Genomic DNA, 12,085 nt, shown 5'->3' on the forward strand with positions numbered 1-12,085 from the left:
TTCCAGCACAGAGCTGCTCCAGCCTCCAGACCATTCCATGGCTTCCTCTGGACTCGCTCCAGCAGCCCCGTGTCCGTGTGTTGAGGACCCCAGAACTGGACCCAGCACTAAATAGGGGTCTCCCCGGAGCGGAACCGAGGGGGAGAACCAATTCCCTGGCCCTGGGGGGGGGGGGGGGGGAATGCAAAGGAGCGATTCGTGAGGTCCAGGCTGCCGGACCTCAACCGAACCGTCCCGGGGCTGCTCCGCGGGGGGCGGCGCTGAGCCCGACGGTCCCGATGTGGGGGGGGCGGTCTCGGTTCGGGGGGTGGGGCAGAGGTGCCGGTATTGGGGGGCGGTCCCGGTATGGAAGGGGGGCGGTCCTGGTTGGGGCGGGGCGGGTCGGGTCGGGCAGCGGGCCGAGAGGTTCGGCACGGTGCGAGCTCGGGGACAGCGGTGCCGTCTGTACTCTCCTCAGCCCTCGGACCGGGCCACCGGCGGGGCATGGAGGCGGCCCACAGCCTCCCGGTGGCCGACGTCCTCCGGCGGTTCGGTGTCAGCGAGAGCTGCGGGCTCAGCCCCGAGCAGGTCCGGCGGAGCCGGGAGAAGTACGGCCCCAATGGTGAGTGAGACGGGACGGGACGGAGCGGGATGCCGGGGGGAACCCAGAGGAGTTGGGGAACCCGGAGGGTTCGGATGGGTCACCGGCATCCAGGCGGGATCGGATGGGACCCTTTGGAGGGACCTTCCCGACCAGGACCTTCCCCGCTGGGATCTGGGGTGCTGCCCTGATCCTTCGCCCCGGAGCATCCCCCCCCAGCCCGGGGGTCGCGGAGGAGCCGTGGGGATTTGCCGTGGGACACTTGTTGATTAAGGGAGTGTTTGCTGGTTTCGCTGAAAAGCTAATTAGCGGGAGGAATGAGTGGGGTGTTAGGTGCTCCAGTGGCGGGGCTGCAAGCTGGGAGGGATATGTCATAGGATCACAGAGCCATAGGCACACGGAATGGTTGGTATGGACCTTAAAGACCACCCAGTTCCAACCTCCCACCAGCCCAGGTTCCTCCACGCCCCATCCAATCTTCAACACTGCCAGGGATGGGGCAGCCACAGCTTCTGGGGGCAACCTGGGTTAGGGTCTCACCCTCACAGTGAAGAATTTCTGGCAAATATCTGAATTCCCCTCTTTCAGCTTAAAACAGTTGCCTTTTGTCTTGTCACTCCATGCCCTTGTAAAAAGCCCCTCCCCAGCTTTCCTGCAGTCCTTTCAGGTAATGGAAGGTGCTTTAAGGTCTCCCCAGAGCCTTTTCTTCTCCCTCTCAGCCTGGCTTCAGAGCAGAGCTGCTCCTCCCCTCCCTCTGATCATCTCTGTGGCATCCTCTGGACTCACTCAACAGCTCCATGTCCTTCTTATGTTGGGGACCTTGGCACTGGACACACCACTGCAGGGGGCGGGGGGATGTCCTTATAAGAGCAGAGTAGAAGAGGAGAATCACATCCCATGAAAGAAAGGGAGAAGTGTCCCTGTGGTGTGAGAGAAGGAAATCCCAAAATCAGGGTGTCATGGTTGGGGGAGACCCTATTCCTGGCTGGTGTAGCCCTGGGTGCTTCTGCAGTAAGGAGGAGATGGGTGAGGGGATGTTTCCTGGTTCCCTTGTTAACCCAGGCATCCCTCTCTGAGCAGCTGGGATCTCCCTGGGGTCAATAAGGGAAGATTGTTAAACTCATGTTTTCCAAGTGCTTGGGGTGCACAGGAGGGACCTACTGGGGTGCCTCAACCTCCCCTGGTAAATAAGAGTGATTCTGTTTGCTCAGGCTGTGATGTTAGCTCTGTGTACAGAAACAGGAGGGTTTGGGGGGGAGTTTGCTCCAGTGCTTTAGTGTAGTAATTCCTTTCTCAAAGTTGAGCAGCGTGGAAACCCTCTCCTGGGTTGGTCCTTGTGTATCTGATTTTTGCATGGTCCTCGGGGTTAAGGAGCAGGTGGTAGCAGGAATGCTGAATGCACCCACCTGGAGGGCTGTGTGAGGTGTGATCAGAGGGCTCTGCCTCCCCCACTCAAGCCCTGTGAGCACCAGTCCTGCCTGGTCCCTGTTCCCATCAGCACTGCCAGGCAGCTTCTGCTCCCTTCCCTTAGTCAGCATGGCCAGGGCTGCACCTGGGAGCTCCTACCATGGAGTGAAAGCCATGGAGCATCCCCTCTGTCCTCAGCTGACCCCAGTTTGGAGGAGGGGACCTGCCTGGTTAGCTGGTAGGGAAGCAGTCCCTCTGCTTTTGGGGGGCCAGACCTCATCCTTACAAAGCAGCGTGTCCCTCTGATTTAAATTTAATCCCAGACTTTCTTTGCCATCCCTCAGCCCTGCAGGGACACAGGGATGCCCTGCGTGTCACCTGCAGGCATTGCCATCCAGAGGCTCCGGGTGGCTTTGTGCTCCTGTTTGCCCAGGTGAATCACCAGCCCTGACTCAGCCTCCTTGCCCAGTGGCTTTCCCTTGGAACTGGTACCTCCCAGGGGTGACGTGGGTGCCAAGCAGAGGGTTAGAAGTGGCAATTAGTTTGTCTTTTTCTTCCTTCCCCACTTGCAAGCAGTGGCTCTGTCCTCACCTTGCTCTGCCCTTTTGTTTCCCACCCAGTCCCTGTTTTCCTTGTTACTCTTTGGTGGTTTTTTTTTTTTCACAAAAGCTTCTTTTTGGCTTGGGGATGTCCCACAGCATTCACCTCCACAGCAGAGCTCTGCATCTCCAGTCCTGCACAGCTCACAGTAATCTGAGCAGTGCAACCAGCAGTGAGAATACAGTCAAAGGTCTTTCAGAAGTCTGATTTTTTTCTTTTTTTGACTTGTGTGGAGCACTGGTATTTTTCTCATGGCACAGATGAGATGCAGGCAGGGTAGCACTGCAGCATGGGACCCTGTGGTTTCTTTTTTGCTTTGGTTGGTTGGTTTAAAGCCTTGGTATTTAGCAAGTAGCTTTTCTCCAGCGTGGTGAGAACTTGCAGGTTGTGTCTTAGCGGCAGGAGCACCCTCCCTGACCATGCTGGGTACCCATGGGTGCCCCACAGGGGAGCAGCGTGGGATGGGCTTGCACCAGGGTGCAGGTCTTGAAGATGTCTATAAACATCTGTAATATACTGAGTGTTAATTTAGGCTTAAATTAAGCTCTGGCAGCAGAAGCACGGGGCAGTTTGGTGACTTGCTTGAGCTCGTGCAGAAGGGGGAAGAAAATTCAAATCTTGGGTGGCTCAAAGCTCAGAGCAGCCCTTCAGCTCCTGAGAGTTTGAAGTCTGCAGCCTCCTGTCTTGCATTCTTTCATTTCCTTCTACACCTGAAATCAAGCTGCCAGTGTGCTCCTGGAGCACAATTTGAATTAAAAAACTTTTTTTAAAAAAAAAAAAAATCTATTGTGCTTAAGCATTTCAAAACCAGGAGCTGCAATGCACTCTGACATGAAGTGAGGAGCAGTGGCCATTGGCATGTTTTGTATTAAAAAAAAAATTATTTTTTTTTTTTTGGAGGGGGTATTCCTTTGGAGCCTAAAATTGCTTTTGCAGTTCCAGTGCTCACAGTTACATTTGCAGGAGGAAACAGAGAGCAATACTGATTATTTAATATCTCCAGTTCGTGGCTTGGCAGTGAGATACAGATTACTGGACTGGAAGAAGTAATTTCTCCTCTTAGGAAGAGCTCTTGTTCTGGTTGCAGATCTGTCATCAGCTCTGTCAGCGAGGCTGTTTCCTTTGCCAAGGAAACTGGAGAAGCCACAGAACGTTTAGGTCTCACCATGGCAATTCTCAAAAGCTTCCTGAACCTCCAAAGTCAGTTTAAAATTCATGAACATTTGGGATGCTCTGTGGGTGCTCCCCATCCAGCAGCAGCGAGCTCCACAGGTGGCTTTTAGACCACAAAAAAAAAATACTAAAATACGAAAGCAACAAAATGTGCATCTCTTACTGTACCCTAGGCTGAGCAGGAGGATCCAGGGGTGCAAACATTTTTCTCTCTAAATGTAAAACAGGGGCACAATTTACCCTTGAACTGATTTGTTTTGCCAAGGGATGACAGATGTGATTGGGAGTTGCCCTGTGGACAGTCAAGTGATTTAATAGTTCTTTTTTTTTTTTTTTTTTTTTTTTTTCCTGTTTTAAATATAGCTGTGATTTCTCTCTTCTAAATGCATTTCCATGTGTAAATGAGGATACATTTCAGGCAGGATATTGCCAGCTTTAATGCATATGCATAATTTTATTTGCTTCAACGCTAACCTAAATGGACTGTGAATGTCAGCAGAGTCAAGTGCCTGGCTGCTGCCAGCATAGGGGCATTTATCTCTTCTTGCATTTCCTCATTTCTCCCTCTGTAGCAGAAGCCCTGCCCCTCCCCAGGGACTTGTCCCTGTCCCCTCCTGTCCCCTGGGGCTGACCCCCACTGCAGCATCCCCCAGTGCAGCTCCTTGAAACCTCCCAGGCCTGGCTGCAAGGTGCCAGGGTGCCAGAGCTGATGTGGTGGTGGCTCTCAGGGTTATTAATCCAGGTAATAACTGGCAAACTGGGCAAACTGGGAGGCATGAGTAAGTTGGCTGTTCTTTTATAAAGCACCTCTCTGCATCTCCATGAGCTTTGTCAGGAAAGGGACTTTTTACATGGGCATGGAATAATAGGATGTGGGGGGATGGTTTCATGCCACAAGAGGGGTGATTTAGATGAGATATTAGGAAGAAATATTAGAGATATTAGGAAGATATTAGAGATATTAGGAAGAAATTCTTTGCAGTGAGGATGGTGAGACCCTGGCCCAGGTTGCCCAGAGAAGCTGTGGCTGCTCCATCCCTGGCAGTGTTGAAGGTTGGATGGGGCTTGGAGCATCCTGGCTGGTGGGAGTTGTCCCTGCCCATGGCAGGGGGTTGGGACTTGATGATTTTTAAGGCCCCTTCCAACCCAAACCAGTCTGGGATTCTCTGATCTCAGAACCCTTGTGTGTATTTTTGCTCGAGGAGGAAACATCCTGGAGCCCAAATCCAGCTGCTCTCCCACAGCCCACCAAGGCTCATTCACAAGGAGCTTCAGCCCAAGCACATCCCAGCCTCTGCTTTGCTAGAAGGGACAGCAAACCCCACTGGATTATTCTTTATTTCCATCCAGTTCCCAGCCTGTCCCCTGGCTGTGTGTCTGTCTGTCCCTCAGCACACCCAGGTACTCTGAGTGACATGTTGGTTAACGTCTGGTTAGCTGCTAGCAGCTGTTAATCAGCCAAGGTTATGCTCTTGACAATGAAAAAAAAAAAAAACCAAGAAAAAGAAAATTTCTATTTCATGCTGAAATGTTTGAGATGCCAGTAAGGAGGGGAAAAGCAGAATTTTCTGACTCATCTCACTCTGCTCTCTGTTCTTCTGCACACCCACCTTTTCCACCCCCGAAACACACGCTTGACAGTCTGATTCATAAACATGCTACGGGCTTTGGTGGGGTTTTGGTTTTTTTTTTTCCCCTCTCCTCCAAATCCTTTCCCTTAGGAGAAATGCTGAGGCATTAAAAGCGTGTGAGCTCCTTCAAATTAAGGGAGAGACTCCACCGAATATTCCTAATTGGATGAGGGGACACTCAAGGCTTTCATCCCTGAGGGTACCTGCTTCCCTACCTGTGTTTTAAAAAGAAAAAACTGAGATTAAAAAGCAATATTCCAAAGTACTGATATCTGCTCTTAAAATGCTGCAGGAGGCAGGGAGGGAAAATCTCGGGGGTGAGGAGAGGCAGGGGCTGAGCTGGTGAGGAAGGGATTTTGTGTGCAGCTCCTGGGGTTGGCATGAGGGTTATTTCATTAAGATTTTTATTTCTTTGCTGGTTTTAAAGCTGGGGGTGGTGGAGCTGGTGCTACAAACCCCTGATGTCAGAGGAGCTGGATGCATTGTGGATGCTGGATTCAGATGTGGTATTTCCAGAGTGTGGCTGGAGCAGGTCCTCCAAAACCCCAATAGCAGGAAGATCCCCCCTTCTCCCAGGCCAGTCCCCCTCCCCAGGATTCTAGGTGCCTTTTTTGGCCACCCCCCAGGGACTGAGTATTTTGGACCCAGCTGATGTGGTCCTTGCCCTCCCTGTGCAGCTGCACAACTCCTCACCCTTTGCCTTTTTAGCAACTTTGTTGAGTTGTATTTCTGTGGTCATCTCTCCCAGAAAAATCCTATTGATATTTATGTTGTGAGTTTGCTTGGGGGTCTTTTGTTGTTTTTCTGTTTGTTGGGGTTTTTTTGGTTTGGGTTTGGTTTTTTTTTCACTTCTTTTTAAAGCTTCCCTTCAAACTCATTTCTCTGGAATGCAAAGCATCACCTGGTGCTTGGTGTTGCTTTTGCTTTCTCCCTCCCAAGGAGAATTTTAATTTTTGAGAAGCATCCAAGCCACTGCCTTTCCACTCAGCATTTAATCCCCTCCTGCAGAAGGGCTGGTGTGAAATCAGGAGGTTTCTGGCACCTCCCAAAGCATCCCAGTCCCACAGGTTGGGTCTGGCCTGGTGATGCTCCTGGCATGGGGTCCCATGAGATCTCCCTCCTGGGTGCTAAAAATTCCAGGTGCTGGCATGAGGCAGGGCTGAGCTTGCCTAACCCTGGGGGACTTAAAGGTGGTGGTGGTTGTTTTCTGGTGGTGATAACAAAAACAAACAAACAAAAAAGTAACAGCTTTCCTTCATCACAAGCTTTGCTGCCCCTGTGCAGCACCCAAAAGCTGCCCTGAAATTGTTGTGATCAGCAGTGGGGATCAGGTTGGGTATTGAAAGGTGTCAGAAACCTCCTGGGGCTGGCAGGGCCACACACAGCCTTGAGATTTCTTTCTCCTGATCCTGAAAAATGAGGTTATTTGACATTTTTTCCTTATTCTCAAACCTCTGGAGGAACCAGCTTTGCTTTTCTCCTACGCGTAGCATTTGCAGTGTTGGGTGGGATGCTGATGTCCCTCCAAAATGTGGGGTTTTTTGTTGGTTTGTTTTTTGGGTTTTTTTAATGGTTATTCTTTGTAAGCCATGAGCCAAACACTGAGTGTTTGCACCCTGTGCTTCCAGCCCCACTCCTGGGGCTGGAGTTTGCATCGTGGTGCTGGACCAGCCACAGAATCCTTCTCATTTTGCCCATCGAGCTGACCTGATGGGTCAGGGGATTCCCTGTCCCCATGGAGGTTTTGGGGACTGTGCAAAGCAGTGTTAAGAATTTAGGACCAACACCTAAGCTTTACTCCATGATCAGGGCAGTAAGAGCAGAGCAGCAAATCTCTCTTGGTAGCCAGGTGGTCTCAGTTTCAGGATGGAAATTATCCTGAAGGATTATTTGCAGGTTGTGATTATCAGGAGAGGGATGGGGGTTTATTCTTGTTATTTAAAATTTATTTTTTTCCCCCCCTCCCCTTGCCCTGCTCCTCACGTAGCATTTATGGATTCCTTGCAGCTCAGGTGGGGTTAGGGCAATGGGTACACCTCATGCAGGAGGAACAGCTGGTGCTGGGGAGACTGGGAGCACTGGGGAAGGTAGGAGGGATGGAGGAGAGGGGTCTCTGGTCACTGGTGCTGTCTGTGGTTCAGTCCCTTACTAATACCCATGAAAACCCAGAAAGCACCAACCCCCCATTCCACCCCCATTTATTATTGTGCATCTGATTTATTATTTCTTTCCCCCCCAGTATTGGGACTCATGATTTTTATTTTATTTTTTTTTTATCTCTCAGTGCTGCCACTATTGAAGGGAGAAAGTATAACAGTAACCTAGATTAAACCAAACCAAAATTATCCAGGCTGCTCAGTGGAGCTGCTTTCTCTACCAAGGACTGGAACAAACAGGTAGCAGAGATCTGGGCTGGTAGTGTAGAAATGCTGAAGAACCAGAGCCAGAAAGCAAGAGAGAAAATTGTGGTTACTTGAGTGTTTCCATGACGTGAGCTGTGCCAGAGCCTCCTCCGGGGGTGGTTTAACCCCTCCCAGGCTGCTGCCTGCTCCTCCACCACCCCCCAGCATTGACCAGGCAGATGGTGAGGGACAGGAGACTCATTGTTCCTGCTGGGATTAATGTGATTAATGCAATTAATGCTCTTCTCCAACTTGCTGGAGTTGAGGCAGGTGTCTCCTGCAAGGAGGGTGGGATTTGGGTCCAAAGGTTTGGTCTTTTGGAGAGAAGCTGCATTAATCCTTGTTAGCAGTTAACCTCATGGCTATAATTAGTATTTGAGTTTGGGGTTTTTGGGGGTTTTTTTTTGGTTGGTTGTGTTTTTTGGTTTGGTTTGGGTTTGTTTTTTTGTTGTTTGGTTGTGGTTTTTTATTGTTTGTTTGTTTGTTTGTTTTTTGGGGGGGGAGTCACCCAGTTTTTGAGGTTTGGCTTTATGTTATCACTCCATAAAAAGGCTTTATGTTCTCACTCCATAAAAACCTTTTTCTCACCTGTCCAAGGTAAAGCTCTGGTTTGGGAGCACCCCCATGTCCCTCCTGGGATGGGGTCCCTGCCCATGGTCCAGTGTGTCCCTGAGCACTCCTTGTCACCTCTTTGTGCCTGTGGTGGCTGCAAGGTGAAATTTTATCCCTCTTTTTGAAGTCCAGCCCTATAGTAGTCCTAAATGCAGGTGTCTCTGCTCTGATCATCAAAATCCACCTGAAATTTCCACGGTCAGCAAGAGGCTGGAATGTGCTGACACAGGGCCTGGCTGTGTCACCTGTGCTCCCACATCAGCTCATTGAAGATGTGTATGTATACATGTCTATAAAATAAAATATATGGTATGCTATATAGCATAATATAGAGCATTATAATCTATAATTACAATATATTGACTATAATAAGGTAAGGTTGGATGGGGCTTTGAGCAACTTGGTCTAGTGGGAAGTATCCCTGCCCTTGTCAGGGGGATTGGAACTTAGGGGATCTTTGAGGTCCCTTCCAACTCAAACCAACCTATGCTGTATCAATCTGTTATTATAATCGATATTTTTCCCCCTCACACCAACATTTGGGAGTCCCCTTTGCACAGCTTGGGCTCAAAGCTCCCTTGCCGAAGGGGAGACAAAATGCAGACAGTCAAAAGCTGTTTGTTTGGGTTTTTTTCTCGAGCAAAACCAAACAGATCTGAGCCCATCTTGGGCTCTTGCAGGGTGAAGGCACTCGGGGAGGAGGAGTGACAGCCCAGCAGGGTCACTGTCCCCGTCAGAGGTGCGATGTTTGGGGGAGGAAATCCGCTCCTTGCTCTGGCGTGTCCCCTGGGTTCCTGGCCGCGGTATTTTTGCTCTGGGTGTTTCCTGCTATTTAAACCACTCCGTGGATTTTAAAGCAGCGGCAGGGAAGGGATGGGAGGGAATCCAGAGCCGACGGGCAGGGTTGGGGTGGGTGGCTGTGTCCGGGAGCCATGTGGGGACACGGGGACAGCCCCGGCTGATGGAGCCGCCACCTCCAGGGCATCCCTGTGGTCCCCAAAGCCACGGCTTGGGGCTGAGCTGCTCCCAGGCTGCCCCTTTGGGGGGGACCAGTCCCCACGGGCAGCCCGTGTCCTGGGGGGAGGGATGGGTGGCCAAAGGGTTTGGGTTGGGTTTTTGCAATTTATGGAAGGAAATCCCTGGAGGAGTCCTCGTAGAGCCTCCCTGCAGCAGAGGCAGGGGCTGTGCTTTGTATGTCATGGATTTGCCTTCATTATATGGTTTGGGGGTTGGTTTTGGGTTTTTGTGGGGGGGTTTTGTTTTTGTTTTTTTTTTGTTGGTTTTTTTGGTAGTTTTTTTGGTTTTTTGTCTTGTTTGGTTTGTTTTTTTGTTTGGGTTTTTAAATTATTTATTTGTTTTTTGTTTTGATTTTTTTAAATTTGTTTTGGCTTTTTTTGGGATCTGCTTTGGAAACAGTTTTTCTTGCGTTTGTTGCTGATAAGAATCAGGGGTTTTCTTTTTTTTTTTTTTTTTTTTTTTTTAATGGGAGGGATGTCTGGGCAGAGGAGGAGGAGGTTCTCCCTTTTTCCTTCACTGCCGGCAGTGAAAGCTCAAGAGACTTGAGCAGGGCCTCCAGCCCTGCTGCCATGGCCGAATCCACAGGGATTTGCCCTGGAAAACCTCGGCTCAGCTGGACTTTTGCCCAGCAGGCAGCATCCATCCCCAGGAGCCAGGCAGCCAGGGTCAGGAGAACCCTCCCTTTACCTGCTTGTTTGTACTTTCCTTTTTCCATTCTTCAACCTCCGAGTCAACACGAAGCCTAAAATAAGGCAAAGGTGGGAAGTTAGTGGAAAAATCAGAAATAACAAAGGCTGGCTGAGCAGGGTGAGGGGGGAGAGGCAATGGAGCTGTGTCCCTGCCCCTCCTGCTCCAGGGGTTTCCCTTTGGAGCATGGCAGCCATTGGGTTTTTCCAGGTTTTCTGGGATTTTGCACACTTTGGAGGTCAGGGACCTTCTGTTGGTGGGGGGTACATGGAAAGCCCATTGGGCTGTTTTGATCTGCTCCCTCCAGAGAGGAGTCCTGGGCTGACCCAGCAGGAGACAGGGGCTTTTATCTATAAAAGCCTAATTCAAGTTATTCTTCCTTTTTTCCCACTTCTTTTTGCCATTAATGTATATAGGTATCCATATATATATGCATATATAAACGATTTTATCCATTTAAATGAATATATATAGGTATCATCTATCTATACATCCATATATAATATTTCATCCTTATGCACTGATGTATATGGGTATTTTTTTATATGTACATGTATTTATAAAATACTTTATCCTGACAGATGCCCACACATATTACACATAACTGGAAGGAGATCAGTGAAAAAGCTGGGATAGGATTCATGTTTCCAGGGATCTCTGTGTAGCTGAAGCAGCTCCTTTCCTGGAGTGTGAAACTTGGAGCTGTGTGATCCCCAGAGAGTGTTCATCCCTGAAAAGTGTTAATTGTCCAACATGTCCCTTTTTTTTTTTTCCCATCCAGATGAACAGATCTTTTCTATCCTACAGAAATTTTTCTCTTCTGATCTCATCTAAAGTAAGGGTAGTGTAGACTTCATTTTCCATGAAAACCTATCCAAGAGGACTGATGAAAATAGACTGTGGTCTGAGAATAGGTACCAGAAAAACCAAATGTGAGTGAGGGGGGCTGGGGTCAGCCTGGGTAAAAGAGTCCTGCAAAAAAACCCCAAAACAACCAAACAAAAAAACCTTAATATAATAATAATAATTTTAATAATAATCTTAATAATAATAATAATAATTGGAGTTAATTGAGTTGAAAAGCAGCTTATTAGCACCCATGGGTGTTGGGGGGTGGAGGATGCACTGCCCGTGTGCTGCATTTTATCAGCCTGATTTTATTTACCAGCAGATGGGAGAGATGGGTTGAGCTGTGATATTCAAACTTTCAGCTTCTCCAAAGGTTTGCCATGGCAGAGCCATTTCCTCCAGAAAACAAACAAATGGAAAAAAACCAACCAAGCCTCAAACCCACCCCCTCCAGACCTCTGTGCTTTCAAAGGGGAGAAAATGCTGCTTAGAAATCTTGTTGCTATTTATTTATTTATTTATTTATTCTCTTTACTTGAGGTCACTGCTGGTTTGGGGCTTTGCTTCTGGGGTATTTTGTCTGGGACACCTCTCTGGGTTGGCTCTTCAAGGTGTCCTGGGAGTTGGTGGTGGACCTGAGATGAGTCCACACCAGTTGCAATTCAATCTGAAACCTTCCATGTGCAATAAATTGAGGGGGGGAAAAAAAAAAAAGAGTGAAAAAGCAAATTATATGCTGGAACGTGTCATGAGTGCTGCAGAGTGAGCTCTGGTTTGGGGAAAAAGGAGGAAGTTTTGTGTTGGTTTGTGCCAGCAGCTCAATGTGGGAGCTGGGATGGGTTTTCAAAGGGCTTCCCATCCTATGGGGGTTTGGTGTTGCACCCCGAGCAAGGGGATAGGGAGCTCTTTCCCTGCCTGCCTTTTACTGGGAAGGTGGGTATTGGGTGTTTTAATGCTGGGAGCCCCTGGCCTGGCTGGTCCTGAGCCCTGTGGGGTGGTGGCAGAGATGTCCCCTGAGCAGGGATGCTGCCAGTGGGATGCATCTGGGCTGCTTGGCTGCTGCTGGATGCAGCAACCAGGAGCCACCCCCAGTTTCCTCAGCAGTTGATAAGTGTAATACCTGAGTT

The 12,085-nt window shown here is 49.3% G+C and overlaps 1 protein-coding gene across 1 annotated transcript in view; it reads left to right on the plus strand.

Moving 5' to 3' along the window:
- The first annotated feature begins 468 nt into the window (after nt 1-468).
- Nucleotides 469-12,085, plus strand: part of ATP2A3 (ATPase sarcoplasmic/endoplasmic reticulum Ca2+ transporting 3) — a 53,832-nt gene continuing 42,215 nt past the window's right edge. The window contains exon 1 of the mRNA XM_030462182.1: nt 469-601. Within this exon, the coding sequence (XP_030318042.1) occupies nt 484-601 (118 nt within the window). The 5' untranslated portion in view covers nt 469-483. The remainder of the gene's footprint in view (nt 602-12,085) is intronic.

Source organism: Calypte anna, chromosome 19 (genome assembly GCF_003957555.1).
Source record: "Calypte anna isolate BGI_N300 chromosome 19, bCalAnn1_v1.p, whole genome shotgun sequence".
In the NCBI taxonomy this organism is placed as follows: Eukaryota; Metazoa; Chordata; class Aves; order Apodiformes; family Trochilidae; genus Calypte; species Calypte anna.